This window comes from Coffea arabica, chromosome 2c, assembly GCF_036785885.1.
Source record: "Coffea arabica cultivar ET-39 chromosome 2c, Coffea Arabica ET-39 HiFi, whole genome shotgun sequence".
Lineage (NCBI taxonomy): Eukaryota > Viridiplantae > Streptophyta > Magnoliopsida > Gentianales > Rubiaceae > Coffea > Coffea arabica.
This window is the reverse complement of record NC_092312.1, coordinates 23,168,312-23,186,423: the sequence shown is the minus strand read 5'-3', so window position 1 is coordinate 23,186,423 and position 18,112 is coordinate 23,168,312. Positions and strand designations below refer to the sequence as shown.

At 35.3% G+C, this 18,112-nt stretch overlaps 2 protein-coding genes across 3 annotated transcripts; one reads left to right on the top strand and one right to left on the bottom strand.

Moving 5' to 3' along the window:
* The first annotated feature begins 11,128 nt into the window (after nt 1-11,128).
* LOC113726883 (uncharacterized) lies at nt 11,129-15,586 on the top strand. 2 transcript variants are annotated; one of them, XM_027250797.2, is made up of 5 exons: nt 11,130-11,667; nt 12,576-13,016; nt 13,225-13,317; nt 14,618-14,757; nt 15,042-15,586. In XM_027250797.2, exons 1-5 carry the CDS (start codon nt 11,263-11,265, stop codon nt 15,481-15,483), a joined length of 1,521 nt encoding a protein of 506 aa, XP_027106598.1. In that variant the 5' UTR covers nt 11,130-11,262; the 3' UTR covers nt 15,484-15,586. The 2 variants fall into 2 exon arrangements, with proteins under 2 accessions (XP_071931473.1, XP_027106598.1); XM_072075372.1 differs by lacking the exon at nt 13,225-13,317 and having other exon boundaries at nt 11,129-11,667.
* A 36-nt stretch (nt 15,587-15,622) lies between these two features.
* On the bottom strand, nt 15,623-16,966 carry LOC113726884 (mavicyanin-like). Its single transcript, XM_027250798.2, has 2 exons — nt 16,604-16,966; nt 15,623-16,251 (listed from the first exon to the last, which is right to left on the bottom strand). Exons 1-2 carry the CDS (start codon nt 16,758-16,760, stop codon nt 15,848-15,850), a joined length of 561 nt encoding a protein of 186 aa, XP_027106599.1. The 5' UTR covers nt 16,761-16,966; the 3' UTR covers nt 15,623-15,847.
* Between the last annotated feature and the right edge of the window lie 1,146 nt (nt 16,967-18,112).

The following is an 18,112-nucleotide window of genomic DNA, read 5'->3' as shown; positions in this document are numbered from 1 at the left end:
TTATTCCAAATAATATTTCAAATAATCTCCTATCCAAACACATTTTCCCATCAAAAAAGAGAAAGAAGATGAATGCCAGCATTCCAGATCCTTAATTTATTTTCCCCCCAGGGAATAGGGGGGTTTCAAAACGTCAACTTGTGCTTTCTAGAGCATCTAATGCATTGTTAAGTAGCACACTACGTTATAAACGATCAACTTCTATGGTAAGCGCTATCTAGTCTAAAGGTTCTTCAAATGAAGAGCCATAATTCATTAATTTGGCCAATTTTATTTCTTTTCCCTATCTCAAAGTATTGAAATACTAACTTTTTATTTTAAAAATTATAAATTGTATAGCGAATTGGGAGTCCGGCACCCGTGGCATATTGGCAACTGTGAAGGAAGACGGCAGTATCTGTGGCGAAAGCTACAAGGTTCTTGGAGGCTCTTAAAAGTGTCAATATCATTGCGTTGAAATCAAGGGCCTCTGCAGCTGACTAACACTTTGGCCCCCACCAGCATACCACATTTAATAAAAACTAAAAGGGGATGAAAATGGAAAAACCAAAATCCCCTTTTCTTCCCCTCCTATTCACTGTTCCCATATACTATCTTCAATTTTGGTATGGTATTGTCGGGTACTGATCAATAGGTCCTCCAGCCTTTGAAATTTTTTGTTCATGGTTTTGTTTATCAAAATAGGCAAACATCTTTTATTGTGTATATTTACCTATATAGAAACGTTTACAATTGAAAAGGGACAAAGTTTCAAAATAATTCGAGAAATAAATCAACATCATATATGTATAATAATTTTACGTCTCTTACAAAATCAAGTTAATAAAATTTGATTTCAACCTAAATTTTTGACCATTTTTTTTTATCTTGAATTCATCACTTGACCAACAAATGATCATTTTTTTTAGGGGCAAAACAGTTTGATCCTATTTATTTGGTCTTACTTTTAATATTAATACAGGACAACTGTACGATAGAATTAATAATTATTTTTGAGAAATATAATTGTTATCTCATATCCAAAATAATATTTCACTTAGTAAACAAGTGCAGAGCACCTTGCAATGGCAGGCCCGCTTGGTAAGGCATTTTGCATATAGACTGAAATAATTAACAGGAAAGTCCTTGTGAAAACACATCGAATGCTTTGAATCCACAACCACAAAGGGTCAGAAAAGCATTATTGTATTTTCATGTAGGCTTTTGTAGACTGTTACACGGTATAAATCACAGGTGAAAAAAAAAATTGCCAATGCATGTAATGTGTCTTGGAGTTGTTCATCAGAGATTTTACTAATGTGTTAAAAATATTCCTTAAGAGTTTCAAGTACAAGAGGCGAACAACTTGTGCCATTTTAACTTTAAGGGTACGTTTGATAAATTGAAATTTAAAATCTAAAATCTGATTCTATTAAATTATTGAATTATTAAGTACTAAATCTAATATATTTGAGTGTATATCACATTAAATGATAAATAAATAACTTAATGCTTATTTAGAGAAAATTTAGTGTCATCTATGAATTCAGATATTCAATTTTTGGTTATCACTTATCAAACGTTTAAACAATTAATATATGAATCAATTAAGTTTAAATATTAAATTGGATTATCAAACAAGGTCTAAATCTTACTTTTCTTTAAGTACAAGGTCTTGTTTGGCGCCCAAGTTTTTTGCCATGTTTTTGATAGGTAAGTTTTTTTTTTTTTCCAAATATAATTGTGTTTACAATAACCTTCTAAAAACACTCCAGAATTTTTAATATACACACTCCAAATTTTAAAAATACACACAATTTTTTTCTTTCTTTTTCTTCCTCCCCCACCTCAATCCACTGCTGGCCGACACTCCGAACGCGGCCTAAGATTTATCTTAGACAAATATTAAGATTTTTTAGCGTATAAGAAAATAGGTATTAAGTGTTAACCCCGCACGATATTACTTTTTTCCTTAAACCGTTATGATTCTAAATCTTTTTTTTTTTATCTATTAATACTTAGTCCGACAAAAAAGACTATGTAATACATAGCGATAATATATTGTGTAGTTTCAATCGTAAAAAATCCAGCATGACCGTTATATCCACTTTTAGTTTTACCAAACTAACTTTAAAGCAGCCTATTTTTCTAGTACTTCTTTTGCATCAACAGTTTGCATCAACTTTCCAAAAAGATTTAACAATAGGCATCACATCACTACTTTTCCTTGAAGAAACCAAACAATTGGGCACATCTAATCCCCATATATATATATATATATATATATCATGAGATCTCACCAGAAATATATTCTTCCTATAGGGTGTTATAAACCAAAATTAGGGGGATTACATAATAATTAATTGGCTACAGATCTTGTCGTACTAATCGAGTCTGATGAATTAAACAAAGCACTTCGTGGATTCTTGGATTAAAACTCAAAACTTTTAATTTCTGGCCTAAATACTTGAATTGAACGCTCTTAGTAAACATTTCTTCACATTCTCTCTATTCATGCATATTAGCTAATCAATCGAGTGCCGACACTCTTATAAAGATAGAACGTCTCATGGGAGAGTCACATCAAATAGTGACACCTCAAAGTATTAAGAATTCCAAGTACTACAATTCTTCAAATACATTCGCAAATTCATGAATCGGGTTACAATTCCAAAACCTAATTTAGCTTACAAGATCATATTAGTGATAAGTTTCTAGTTAACTCTGAAACCTTTTCTTCCCCCCCCCCCCTTTTCTTTCCATTTGTAATATTTGAAATATCTCATGAATAATTTTTTTTTATAAAAAAGATCGACATAGCTGAATTAAAGGACGTGATATTTCAAACCCAAATTAAAAAAAAAAAAAACTTTTTCGCTAGTTTGGTACAAAATCAAATATGATATTTGGTTATACAGCAGCTTATGAGCATCCAAGAGTATCCAGGCTTTTGGGGGAAAGTAGGCTAGTTTTTGGGTACAAGTACAACCATTTATATCTAACTGGCAGACAGTTTAAGAAAAACATACTCCCTCCGTCCCACTTTGATAATCATGTTTCTTTTTTCACACAGTTTAAGAAAAAGTAGTTAACTTTGTTGAAAAAGTAAATTTAAATTGCTACTTTCCTAAAATATCCTCACATTAAATATGGTACAATTTTATGGGAACTTGAATTGATGGTAAAAAAAGAATCAACTCTCATTAAATGTGGTAGGTTTATAGTAACAACTACTTACATTGAATAAGGGTATTTTAGAAAAATTAAAATATAACTACATTATTCAATTGGAAAGTGAACTATAATTTGGGACAGATGAAAAAGGAATATAGGACTGTCAAAGTGGGACGGAGGGAGTATTAGCTTTTGAATCTGGATTAGGTATTTAGATTCAGTCAAACTGATGAGATTAATTAGATGTGCCCCTCATGTTTGCTTGCACCTACTACCAACAATTGAGGTCTTGGGATTTTCCATTCTATATGTATTCTGTTGCTTTGGACAGTGAGAAATGCACCTGGTGGCCAAACATTTAACGTGGTGAAGTGGAGATCATCAATTCATTCCTTAAAAAATTCTCAGTTTTCTTTTCTAGTAGTTAGTTTTGAGTCAGAGGAAGAATATCCAGCACAAAGCACTAGAATTTTGTAAGAAGAGATGAGTTTTAATACCAATGACCTAATTTAGATGTCCAAGTCCACCACATATCTGTCAAACTATTTGACCACGTACAAGAACAGTGGAGAAAATGAACCGGATTCCCAGTCTTCTATGAAGTAGAATTAGCTAAAGGTTCCATTGATCTAGTATAGGAATTAGCTATCCAATCTCAAATCCTCTAAACTCCATAATCTTTTGTAAATTCGTTTAAAAGGACAACTAGCTACAACGATCCCTTTTTAAAAAAAAAAAAAAAACTTCAAATTTATCATTCATGCTAGCTACTAGTCTCCAAACCACTTCATAACAAAATTCTATATTTCCCTTTGCACGAAATCAAAACCTTAGCTAGAAAAATTCGTAAAGGAGCTATAACAAATTGGACTATCCCTTCCTATACCATGTATGCAAAAGTTTTTATATTAATAGGGGCAGATGTACGATAAATAAAATTCATTTAATTTTCAAAATTTATTTTTTATATATATAACATGCACCCAATATTACTTATATATATAAAAAAATGTTATATTGACAGTGGAAGAAAAGATTTTTTTTAATAGAAGAAATCATTTCATTCAATAAATCTGTAACAATGGCAGAAATCCAAATAAAGATCTGAAAAATCAATTACAAATAAAGACGCGTTCCAATATATCTTCCATTTAGATGAATCATTGTAACCCCGTAAATCTGTGTAAGAAAAGACTAAGAGTAATACATGTGTATTTTGGTTACAACTTGGCACTTGTTAAACAATCGCCATTTGATTCAAAACGCGTTGCAATCGAATCTAATTTCCCTTCCTTTGTGTATAACACAGTTTTTTCTTTTCACTCTTGTCCACTTCCGGACAAAGGAAAATTACTTCATTCCCTTTTTCCCCCAAAACTCCCAAATAACACAGGAAGAAATTAAAATCCTTTCTATTCTACTCTTTTCTTTTCTAACTTAAGGTTTCTATTCTTTTCTTCTTTTTTTCTTTCCTAAACTCCCAAACCAGGGGCGGATTTAAGGTGGGGGCACGAGCCCCCATTGTCCTTAAATTTCTATGATACTTGTACAATTTTGACATAATTTTAAATGTGTCCCCAGAGTTTTTTTTTAGAAAAGATGTGAAAGAATGGGTCACAAAATTTAATTTAGTTACTTATATTATGAAAAATATACTTCGTGAAATTCAAAATGAGAAAGTTATAAACCATTATCAAAATACGAAAACTCGTCGTGAGCAACTGTAAATAGTTTAGTTTGTTTTTGAAATAAAATTATTATTACATTAATAATTTTGAGTTTGTTTTTCTATGTTTTTTATGGAATATACGTATCATTTGTACTTGTTGGTGAATTTATTTATTTTTTTGCTTAAAAAACTAAAAAAAGAATAGATAAAAAATTTTAGTATTATTTTTACTCCCACTGAGATTTTTTTCTAGCTCCGCGGCTGTCCCAAACCAACCATTAGTTTAGGCAACTTTTGAAGCCTAAAAAGAAATATGGGCCCCGATGATTAAAAATAAAGAAATTGTCGCCGGGTGGAGAGATAGTGAAATTCATGTCAATTCCTGTTAACAGATGTCGCCTTTAATCCGGGTATCAACACTCAGCTGACAAGGCAGAAGACGATGACCGAGCGGACCTATAAGGCCCTACTTCTGAGGATTTTGGGCATTAATGGATGTCGTGGACTCTTTCGATTCTTATGCAACTTTAACGGAGACTTGAGCCTTAAAGGGGATTCTTCTACCGTAGATCAAAGAAAAGGTGTTTCACTTTCTAGATTACAAAATCGTTGGCTGATAATTATTAAAATTTAGAAAAAAAGAAAGGTTTGGCATGGGAATCTATGCCGAACACCTTTTGGAAGTTTAGCTTATCGGAAATTCCATGATAGGTTTCTGGACCAATCAACTGCACCTTTGTGCTCAAATGAAAAAGTACCCCATCAATTCTACTGGCTGGGCTTTCGAGGGAGCTCTCCACCTTCCCATTTTGGGCTTGGATTGAAATATCAATCATGCAGTCAATAATTTGGGCCGAACTTGAATAAAGTCTACAGGAGCTACAGCAGAAGAAAATAAAAGCGGCAATTCTTGCCTACACCAAAAAACTAGTGAACAGGAAAATGATCCACGTTTCGCAACAAATTAGAACGAACGAACGAACCAAACTACTTGCTAATTATTTAAGTTAAATTTGAACAGTATTTTGATGTTCAATAATATCCAAATTCGATAGAAATCTCGTATAATTTCAATTCGACAAATAAACAAATTAAGTTTGAATAAAATTTTGAACTCGTTAAAATAATTAAACAAATTTGAACACTTGCATGTTCCATTTGATTAACCTTCTTGTGTAGCCTAACAACAAATATCTTAACAGTGTTGCATGCAAGCTATTAGCATTTGCATGAAGCATGTAAAGTAATATCGACAGTTATAAGCGCTTGAAGAATGAATGTGGACAGAATTGTTTCATGAAGAATTAATGGCTTCAACTTGTCGAGTTCCTCAAGGCTATTTTTATGAAAGACTTCAAATTTCTTCTATGAGAGGAGGCGCATCCTGTCACCACAATGGAATAAGCTCCTCTGCTGCAACATATAACGCCACAAGACGTTTGCTATTTCCTTTAATGAGTGAAGTTACTGAAAAACTACAAATGCTCACCAAGATGAGAACCGAATGACAGAGAGCAGCAGAAAAAGTCGAGGAAAATTAATTATAACTGGATGACTGTGAGCCGTCCAATTATTCTTGGCAGAATGCTACTGCATACGACATCTGTGGAGGCCAATTGTGTATTTGTCCATCTCAGCAACGGGTGCTTGGAGAGGGCCTCCCCAGGATTCGAACTCTGGTCCTTTGGGATAAGGGTCTTGGAGTTGAAGTCCTGGTACCACTTGAGCTACTAGCCCAAGTCCCTCCCTCATCCCAAAGGACTTCAACCCCAAGACCCTTATTCCAAAGGACTAGGGTTCGAATCCTGGGGAGACCCTTCTCCAAGCACCCGTTGCTGAAGCGGACAAATACACAATTGGCCTCCACAACATCCATATGCTGCGGATGCCCTTACATTCCTACAATAGGTCTGCTAAGAATGACATATTGTTTACTGTGATTGATCATTACTAGAATCAATTGCAGCAAGACAGACGTATACTATGATTGACGGAAAGGTCAGAGTCGTTTTCCTTGTGAGATATCCAAAGAGTGGAAATTTTTGTTTTCCTTGTGACATATCCAAACAATGAAAAATTTGGAAAAGCAACATATTGTCTTAGAATTTTTTTTTTTTCATGTAAGACATTTTAAAGTTCTAATTCTTGTCAGGTTCACATTACTAGACTCCCAATAGATATGACATGATGACATGCATTAATCACTACTTAGAAAATCTCAATACTTAATCCGGATAGATTTTTTCTGTCGGTCCGAATCAATTACTTGACACATGCATGGTAGTTGGTTCAGAATCAATGAGAAAGTCCCACATGATATGTATAAATATCTTACTTGCAAGTTCATATGCTAAGTGGAATCTATTTGATACGTTAAATGGAACTATGTGGAACCCTTATATACTCACGTAGAACTCTTGCATTGGTTTTAGAGCAACTACTCCGAACCAATATAAAATTTTCCACTTAACATGAAACAATATAGTGAAGTATATATGAGCTCCTGAATCTGTTTCATTCTTGGTATCTGCATTCTGCGGGCTGACTTTGTACGTAGCGGCATATAGCCAGGACATGGTTGTCCGTAACTGCAAGGATGGCAACCATTCACCACATCCTTTCAGCTTTTACACCGATTTTCTTTCCATTATTTACCTGTTGTCTTGCTGCTGGTGAGCACGTCTTTTTTTTTTTTTTTTTTTTTTACTTCTATTACTGTCAACCAAAATCTAACAAACTAGCTGTATAATTAATCTAGGTACTACCATTTGTTGCAGGTGACGAGGTTATTCAGCCATATATGATGGTGAAGGGGTGCATCACGGTGTACCTTGACTTTTGTTCTACTGCCATGGCTCTATAGTGTGGTTTTGGAGAGCTCAGATAGCGCCAGTTTTTACCATTTGAATCAATTTTTCCAAGAATTGTTTAGCACCACTCGAAGAAGCTGTAAACACGAATCACAAGCATGGTAAAATTGCCGATAAGTTTGCAAACAAATTGTCCTTTCTTTGAACTGTTGATACACCTTTGGATACCGTAAACAAATTTTTAGTGCTTTTTGTGTATTTCTCGTACTCCCTCCGTCCCATTTTAATAGTTCTGTTTTCCTTTTTGTCTGTCGCAAATTGTAGTCCACCCTCCAATTGAAGAAATGTAGGTGTCTTTTAATTTCTCTAAAGTACCCTTATTCAATGTAAGTTGTTGTTATTACTATAAGTTACCTTATTTAATATAGATTGTTAGTATTGAATATAACCTACCCCATTTAGGGTCTGTTTGGTTGGAAGTAAAATGTTTTCCTTGGGAAAATATTTTCCGTGAAAGTAATTTTCCATGAAAATCATTTCCCTTTCATCATTTTCAGGTGTTTGGTTAGCTTATTGAAAATATTTTCTTACTTCATTTTTCTGGTGTTTGTTTAACTTTTGAAATATTTTCACTTTTATCTCTATCTTTACTTTCTACACATTATAACTACATACTTCTTCCCATGCAAAATAAGAAAATTTATCTCATTGTTTAACTTTAAAAAATCCTGGAGAAATGTATATATGAATAACAAATATCTCCTTAAGCAATAAACAAATTGCTGGTCATTTAGTGTCAAATATCAATCACATGCAATGCTTATTGTGACATATATCTTGCACTCTCACTGCTGAAAGTTTCTCTAGAAAAGAATGTCCTTATTATACATAATTAATTACTAGCATAGGATGAGCAGGATGAGATTTTTTTTTATTTTGAATATACTAGGGGGAGGGTTGGGTTGGGTGGTACGGGGGAGGGAGTGTAAGGAAGAGGTCTTGGGTTCGAGTCTTCCTGTTTACACTAAAAAAAAAAAAAGAACATACTACAAGATGATTTCAGTAAGTTTGGAACATACTACAGGCAAGATGTATGCATTTCGGAAAACAACTTCAGTAAGTTTGGAAGGGAAGTTGTTTTCCATAAGATGAGTGAAAATATTTTACATCGAAAAATGTTTTCAGTAACTTTTGTGCAACCAAACACGGAAAATTAGGAAAATATTTTCCTGGAAAATATTTTCACTCGAAACAAACGGACCCTTAATGCATTTAGATTTTTCAAAAACATATTGATATATGAAAAGCCAACTTTATTGAATGTAAGGGTATTTTAGAAAAATAGCAATCTAAATTTGTTTTTCCTACAAAATTAATTACTTTTTCTTAAACTGTGTGAAAAAAACTAGGACTATCAATATGGAACAGAGACAGTATATGTTATGCCCGAATGCCTGACTGTTTCTAGGATCGGGCCATGTCGTTTCTTTAGGTTTTCTTGTTCAACTTCATCCATTCAGATTGTTCATGAGAGCGTTGCTCGACTCACCACACCCATTTGTATTTAGCAGCCTAGTTCCTTTTGAATATCATATGCTCAAGTTAAAATTTATCATTTGATTTTCATAGCGAAATAAAATGTTTTTAAACCTTATATTTGTAACAACTTCAATCATTTAACTTATAGGCCATTATCATTATTGAATATATTTCAACCAGCTACTGGATATAAATTCTGAAAATGATTATGTAATGGGATTATAAAATATTTTAAAAAAGAAAAAAAAATCTGAAAATCTTTTTTGGTGATATATATATATATATATTTATATATTCTTCTCATGATTAATGCAGACACGTACATAGGCACAATGTGGTCGTTTCACTAATTTACAACATTAACATTTTCTTAGAATACATAATTAAATAGTAAGGGGGAAAAGTTTGAGATTAGGGATGCGTCTGATTATATTAACTGAAACCTTGTAATTTTAAGCAGTAATTAGCATCAACTGCCTGCAAATTCTTGCACCCCTAGCCCGCCGAAACTGGCCAATGCTGAAACCAACCGTTGTGTCCTCTCCAGGAAGAGGCACCAACTACATAAATAATCACTGGGAACCAATCAACCTTTTCATGCATTAACATCCAACGAAGTAACATCTGATTAATTAGCAGCAGCAAGTCGGCAACCAATATGGGGAGAGCAGTGGAGCAGCGGCATGGTTGGGGGATGGGCTCCGTCGTGATTATGCTGCTGGTGGTGATGTGCCTGATGTTTGTGCCGTTGATGATGGCTCCCGGTCCGCCGCAACCGCCTCCCTCCATTGTCTTTCTCGGGATTCTCGTCTTCCCGGTGTTGATGGCCGCCATTCTCTTTTACCTTTCTCATGCCTCCTCCTAATAGCATTAGCGGTTTTAACTTGCAATCATCCTTTCTGGGCTAGAGACAGTGGCTGTGACCTGGTTAATTTATATATAGATATATATAGATAGGCAGCAATGTATTCAGGTATGTTCTATCAAGAAAGTAAAATAATTTTATCAGGTCTACGTGAAATGTGTTTGGTTGATGAAGTAGATTGTCGATTTTGAGATGTATCAAGATGGTGTTGGCATTCTTTAACACCTTGTGATGGCAATGGCATGGAGAGTACAATTTTCATGGCTTGTACTTTTGCGATTTTCAATTGAAACTTGACTTGCGATGGACCATTTATTGGCTATTGCATAATGCAAATGCAAGTTCGCATGATGGCAATGGCATGATTGGTGCAATTTTTCATGGATTTTGCAACATTTTCTCGAGTTTCTGTTTTCGTAGTTAAAAGACATATCTATCTTTCTACTTCTAGGTTGAAGGTTCAGGATTTGAATCCCAAATCTGATAGTTAAAAGTGTTACAAATAATTATTACCTACACTTTTCCGTGATCCGAACAAAACAAAAATCTGTTCTTGTGCAATATACTTAGAATAAAAATAAAAGATACTACTATTTGGTTATTCTCATGTTGTCCCAAAAAAAGAATTTTTTTTTGGGTACTACTGTAGTATATTATATTTTAAAATGGAATTGAGAAACATATATATAAACCAGCCCGCAGATCATTTGGGTTACTCCATAATGTAATTGTAGGATAATGAGAAATATGTGATCACTGTGTATTTTAATTCTTGTAGAAAAGTATAAAACATAAGAGATATTATTATTGTCACTTGAATTGTAAAGAAACTGGATTTATTCCTCAAAAAAAAAAAAGGAAGAAACTGGATTTAACTAAAGAGATTAAAATTGAAAATTTTGTTTCACAATAATAGGCGTTTACTCTTTTTTTTTTTTTTTCTCTTTTGGATCATAAATAAATTTCAAATTACAGCATTATTACTTGTGAATCCAGATAAACCTGTGGTCCCCATCACACACCTGCACCAGCGAAGACTGCAGAAAACTCTTTTTTCCTTTTTTTTTTTTTTTTTTTCTTTTTCTTCATTCCTTTTTTTTTTTTGTCAATTTTTCCCTTCAATGAGAGTTCGAGAGAAGTCTCGCCACAACAAATTGAACTCAACTTTCCCAAAATCCTAAAACCCTAGAAACCAATTCAATCAATCCGATTAAATTCCTTGAGAAATGCAATCTCCTTGTATAAATGCCTGCAAAACCATCACTGGCTTCACACATCAACACCACGCTTTCTACCCTTCTTCCTTTCCTTCTTCAACATCATTTTCATCAGCTCGTAAATTCAATTCTTACCCCTCAAATTCGTGCAATTTTGATGGCAATGATCGGAAATTGAATGATAGGAGAAGATTGATATTAGTGAAGCAGGCGGCGGCGGGGGGGAAGGAGAATGTATGGAGTGTGGATAACGAAATGGCAGAAGCAGAGAAAGAAAAGGGAAAAATGAAGCGCAGGAAGAAGAAAAGAAGAGGGGTTGCTGATGGTAGGAAAAGAAATGTGGGGAACAGAAATAGTAGGTTTATGGTTTCTGGTGCTATGTTAGTGGAGGTTGAAACTGTTTTACAAACTCAGGTATATTCTACAAAACTAGCAGTATTTTATTATATCTCAATTACTGTGAATTACCTGCAGTGCACCAATAGATTTATCGATGATACAACAATTGGAATATTCATATGTTTTGATCGATATGTATGCAAGAATGTGGCTTGTGAGGGTGTCTTCATAAGTACTATATGATATATATGTGAGGTGGGGTTCCCTAGGTTTCTATTGATGGTATAGAATAGGTCATTTAGATTTGAATGACCCTGGTTTCCTTTTTTTCCACATTTCTGAATGTTTGCTGAATGGTTTGAAATGAACAATGGGTTGATGTACATTGTGTTTATGAAGGGTTTAAAGGGGTTATCTGAGCTTTGTGATGGTGAACGAATGTGTATGATAATTTGGTAATTTTAAAGGTAATATATCCTAGGTCCTTTAAATTTATAGTGGAGCCTGTTTTCATACGGTATTGTAGTGCATGTAGATTGCTAATGGTGGGACCTAAAGAAAGATTCTAAATTTTTATCTCCTCACCATTTTTACCAATTGTCTATAATCATTTATGGAGTAATCCAAGTACATTGTTAATTTTACATTGATTGGCAAAGTCTATTTTGCTGTTGGAGTTGGAGAGACAAAACTAGAACCAAACTTTCAAATGAATGGATTTCAGGCTATGACAACGAGGTGGAAGTATTGGTTGTCTCTGTTTCTCTAATTACAATCCAAGTTCGAAGCGATATTTAGTATGACACCATAACAAATGGGAATTCAGGTGATGTTCAAGATGTACTATAAGAAAATCACCTAATGGAATTTATGAAATTGGAGTTCTGAAGTCATGTGGCAAAACGTGTAGCTGAAGGACCTAACTACTGACATTTTGTTAGAATGTAATGCAATATGCATCTTGATTGGTGTTCTTTTTTCAGGAACCTGTGATTCGCCCAGCATGGCATACATTTGCAAGTAGTCTCAGTGGGATATGGAAGGGAGTGGGAGCTGTTTTTTCTCCCTTCACTGCAGAGATGGAGCCAATTGACATTGGGAACAAGAATGAGAACCTATTTGACTGTTATACTTTGTCTCGTGTGGAAGCAGTCCCATCTGCTTCTGGGGAACAGACTACTCAAATCAAAAGGCGAATAAATTGGGTCACACTGAATCCTTATGGTGAAATTCCACAGTTAAATGAAGGTGAATATATGCGTCATGCGAGGTCTGACAATGGGCAGGCTTCTTTGTCCAGGAAAGAGACATCCAATAAATTTTCAACTCACAATTTGCCAAAATTTGAGGCTTTCAATTTTGGAAGGAGTGACATTATGGAAGAAGATGTCATGGGAATAGAACCTGGTCTTGTTTTCTTTGAGGTGCAAATACCTTGGTTTTCTGCACTCCATTTGCTTCCCCTGTAAGAGCAAAAGAATTATGAAGTCCTCTAATAACATGAGAATAAACAAAAACTTCATTTTCTTTTCCTAATAGTGTATCAAACTGTAGTTGAATATTTAAGTTCTCGCTGTACAACTCTGTGATTTACTAATATTTCTGCGAAATTCTATGATGGTACATTGGCAGGATGGATCATATTCAAGAGGCCCGGTTGACATCCGGGTTGGCGAATTTGATGAGTCCAAATATTTCCTTTCTCCAACTTACAAATTTGAACAAGTGAGGCTGTCTAACATTCTTTTTGGATGTCTTGCTTGCTCAAACTTCTTTTAAATTAGTACCTATAATGAGCTTCATCACTGTTACTCAAATAATAGTCTATCCAAACTCCATGCTTCAGTAAAACTAGTAAAGTCCTTTGATGTCCACAGTTTTGATGCCAGAGGATTAAGAGATGTCAGTGTGGTTCCTTTGTCATAACGGAGAATAAGTTAAATCTGAAATTTGGTGCTCATTGATAGTGTTGAAATGGTTGGGTGGCAACAGAAATAAATGACTGAACTCATAGAATGAACCACAAGGCCCATAACACATGGAAGAGGCATGTTTCCTGGTTTATGAAGCAAATATTGTGCAATGCTTCCTGGTTTTATAGAAATAAAATAATTCTCCCGACTAGTTTGGGACTAGCTTTCCTGCAGAAGACTTCCAGTTGCTTTGTTGGTTTAGATCTATCAGAGATTACTCTAAGTTCTGTTATAACTCTGGTTAGTCGAAGAAAAGCTAAAGAAGGTCAGCACAGGTCCTTCCTTTTTACCTAAGAATGATTTTTATAAATTTCAATCAGGGAATTGTAAATGAGCTTCTTAGATTTCATTGAAAATCCGGTGCACAAAAGATGATTTTTACCTGTGCTTTATGTGGGTGCCTGAGTTTTGTTCATCAAGGATGAAAATGATGCATTGGATGTTAATGGACTTCAAGAAGATATAAGTTTATTGTGTAGGCTTGCAGCCAGAAAGACTTCTCCTAAACTCCGTAATATTTGCACGAAGTGACGATTCTGTGCATGTTGTCACCAGTTGTATATCTGCATTAGAAATGCTTGATGTTCTCTCTGAAGAGTAGGCTAATGCCCCTGCAAGGTTAAAGTGGATTCTGGTATCTACGTGGCTTAAATTGGTAGGTAATTCAATGTCAGATAGGCTCTTAGCTGGTGGTGAGATTGTTGGTTTTCAGTATATGATGGGATAATAACGGCTGCCTCACGGTGCAGGTCATATAATTGATCTTGTAGAGAATGGTATATTTATGCTTCATCATCTTGCCTAAATTTTGTGTGCATTTTGTTTGAATTATGTACTTTCTGCCTTAGTGCCCTTGAAAAAAAAAAAAAGGAATGGTGTTCATTTTAGTTATTTTGAGAACGGATCATGAAACTCATTTTGCAGTATAGCATTATATCTCCTGTCTTCTGGGGAACTCTCAGCAGTCAATTCCATACACAACTTCTCTTTTTAGATTACTCTGCCTCTAAGAAGTATGTTGATGTATTTTCTCTTTCCTTGCTTTCTTGTAGTGTTTGGTTAAAGGTTGCCATAAAAGATTGCGGATTGTTCATACAATAGAATTTGGTAATGGGGGTTCAGACATCCAAATAATGAGGGTTGCTGTTTATGAAGAACAGTGGGATGGTCCTGCTAGTATCCCTGATGAAAGGTAGCTTATATTCCACTTCTTTCCAGTTGTATTGAATTCTTAGTTGCACTTCTTTGTACTTCTTTTAAGTGCTTTCTTGTTTTTGGGTTGTTCTGTTCCTATAATTACCGTTTGTCTTTTTTTTTTTTTTTCCCAAACTAAAGAATCTTTTGTAATCATAGCACAAGCCCTTTGACGCCCATTACCACTTCTATGATCTTTATACATTTTTCCAAAAGGAGTCCATATTATGAATAAGAAATAGTGCTTTTTATGCCTTGTAATTTTTGAGTTCTGATTGGCAGTGAGCTGGAGGTAGACTTGCAGCCATTTTCTCAGAGGGAAAGAGTTCAACCATCAGAATTAATTGGCTCATGGAAAGTGTTTGAGGTGAGCGCCACACCTATCTATGGTGAAGACATCATGTTAGAGGAAAGCCATGGTGCACCTTACGTGTACCTCTGCACAGAAACCCTAAAGAAGAGAAGCCTGCCTGAACATTCAGTTTACTTTGGGGAGGAAGAGATGCTAGACATGCAGGATGTTACCATCCTCTGGCTGCCAGGAGGCGTCACAGGCTATGTTGATGTGAATAAGGATGGCATCCTTTGTGTTGGAGTTGGGTGGTATTCTGACGAGGGGATAAATCTTGTGATGGAAAGGGATTACGGAACAGATGGGAAACTCAAGGAGGTCAGGTGGAAATCTGAAATGAAGAGACGGTGGTCTAATCCACCCCCCATGTAATTAATTCTATCTAATTTCAGTTTGGTGGCAATACTTGTATATATTTGAATCCACGATAATTCGATCCTCGTTTTATGTTGAATAAATTGAGGTGTTAATGTCAGATGATCATGCTGCGTTTTGGTCAAAATTCAAAATATGCTCTAAGGGCAAGAAATGTAGACATTGACATGGAACTGATCAACAATAGAATCTACAACAATCTCATGTGGTCCATACATGGCGCACTACCATGAAGACTAAAGAACATGAAAAGCAATCTTGACTGTGTCATTTATTGCCTAAATCATTACAATTACAAAATCAACAGAGATAATTTCACAATAAATTAACAGAGATAAAAGCACTGCCTCTTGCCTAGCCCTTAAACGCGAACAAACAGGGCTGCCAGGACAAGTGAAAGTCCGAGCATCAAATGATTTAAGCTGTCAAGACCACTGACAGCTCCATTGGACCCAGATGGTGAGCTTTTAGCACTTGGTGAAGATGTTGGTGAAGTACTTGGTGTAGTTGAACCAGAAGGAGTTGAGGGGGTGGTGGGGGTGGAGCTAGAAGGAGGACTGCTGCTACCCTGGACATTGACAACCAATTGCATACCCTGTCCGCAGTGCCCCAGTGTTGGACAGATAAAGTACATTGAACCAGGATTGGATAAAGTAACGGTGGTTTTGCCTCCAGTATAAGATTGAAGGGCATTTCCAGTATTGCAGTTGTCATAATCACCCTTGCTTACTTCGATAACGCCATGAGAGGTATCATAGTTGAAAACTGATTATTGAAGTAAAATGTCAGATTAGTTGAAATGCCTTATAACTGGTCCCTTGTGTCATGGGCTCAAAAACTGAATTTTACAAGACAGTTCTCCATATGAACAAGTCATCTAGTTCCTGTCCCTCTAAAGAACCTTTCAACATGAGTTTATGGATGTGTACATTAATAACGTTAATGACAAAGACAACAATAAACTACAAAAGTGAAGATTCTAACCCTGAGACAGATCAAACAACAACTACATGCAAAAAATTTTAATTTGTGGTATTAATTAGTGTAAAATTCATGCATAGCTGGCAACCTATTCAGACACAAACATGAGGACTGGAAAGCCGCGTAGGCAACTTACGGAGTGTATCACCAACATTAAAGGTTTCTCCAGCAGCCCAAGTGTTGTAACCTCCGGCAGTACTCCAGCTCCCGCCGGGGCCTCCCACAACATGTTGGACAGCATAAACTGCGGGGGTTGAAAGCAGGAGGAAAAGGGCTGCAACCCTTAAGGCCATTTCTTAGGTTTGATGATTGCTGTGTGCTTGGAATTTGGACAAGGATTAGAAGAAGCACAAATGCAGGGATTGATGAGGGAAAAACCAATTATCTACATGTATATATATAGCCAGCTCATAGTTGTGAAAATGGAGGAATATGGCATAATTCAAGGAAGGGAAAATCAAATTATTCGGAAGTAACTGATTTAGTCTCTTTTTTTTTTTCCGTGCATCTCTACAACTCCTACCTAACCTATTTCTTAAGGACACTGCCAATGCCATCCAACGTCCCTCTCCGCTGACTTATGCTTAAAGTTTTGGAATTTACCCTCCTCCCTGTCTTAATTCTTAACTACTACTACTTTGAATCTTCACCCCCTTGGTACAGTTAAATTACTATTATTCTGCATGCTTAACTTTCTTGAATGTTGCTAAACATGTCCGCAACTTCAAATTTAAAAATCCTATACGAAATGACATACAACTGAAATGACAGAAACAAACCAAAGGATGATGACCCGTATTCTTGATTTTAGAAATTTTCGCATTTGTGTTTATCGCTTAAAAATGTCGTAATTTATAGTCGTTTTTTGTAGGCGGACTCTTTGAAATTAATCTATACTGCTGGCATGTAGAACCATATTTGAAACAGGGCTGATAATTACCTGGATTCAATTTGCTGTAATCAAAGATTGAAAGTACAAAGAGTTTTTAGTCTATTAATCAATCATATTCTCTTTTGCATGGTGTATATTTTCAGAAACATATCTTCCTGAAAAAATTGATGGTTGTATTGCCAACCGATAGGAAGCATGCCAAGCCAGCAGGGCTAGAGAGAATATGTTTGAACATGCAAGTATAGCAATCGAGACAACGACTCTTTCATATTCTACAAATATTCTAATCTCAGTTTCTTGCCACCTAACACTGGGATTCGGAGCATGCATCTACATGCAATGATGCAGAGTCAGAGAGAAGCGTTAGTTGGTAAGCACAATAGTATATTTTTTTTTCGTGGTTATTATTATTGTCACTATTATCAATTATTGTATTCGAATTCTCTGAGAAATTGAGTGTCATGTATGGACTTTCAGAATTTTAAAAGTGGACGTGTTTGGTTACGTTGTTGTGTCGTGCCTAACTTGCCCTCCAACTAAAATGGCAGAAGGCAATTTTAGTCAAGGAACAGTTTGGATTTCTTGTTAAAAATTTAGGAAAAGGAAATGTTCCTTGATTGGTTTCTGACTTTCTGCGTTGTTATAGTCAAGGTTTTGCAACAACCTTACCAGAAAATTAATTAATTTTTTTAATCATTCATACAACTAATCCTTGATTTTAGATTAGACTTGAGGGATTCGAACTAGTTGAAG

What these genes read in the sequence shown, in the direction of transcription:
- LOC113726883 (XM_027250797.2), top strand. Translation starts at nt 11,263, where the DNA reads ATGCAATCTCCTTGTATAAATGCCTGCAAAACCATCACTGGCTTCACA. An exon ending in AAACTGTTTTACAAACTCAG is followed by an intron (nt 11,668 to 12,575) that starts GTATATTCTACA and finishes TTCTTTTTTCAG; the next exon opens with GAACCTGTGATTCGCCCAGC. An exon ending in GCTAGTATCCCTGATGAAAG is followed by an intron (nt 14,758 to 15,041) that starts GTAGCTTATATT and finishes TCTGATTGGCAG; the next exon opens with TGAGCTGGAGGTAGACTTGC.
- LOC113726884 (XM_027250798.2), bottom strand. Translation starts at nt 16,760, where the DNA reads ATGGCCTTAAGGGTTGCAGCCCTTTTCCTCCTGCTTTCAACCCCCGCA. An exon ending in TAATGTTGGTGATACACTCC is followed by an intron (nt 16,252 to 16,603) that starts GTAAGTTGCCTA and finishes TTCAATAATCAG; the next exon opens with TTTTCAACTATGATACCTCT.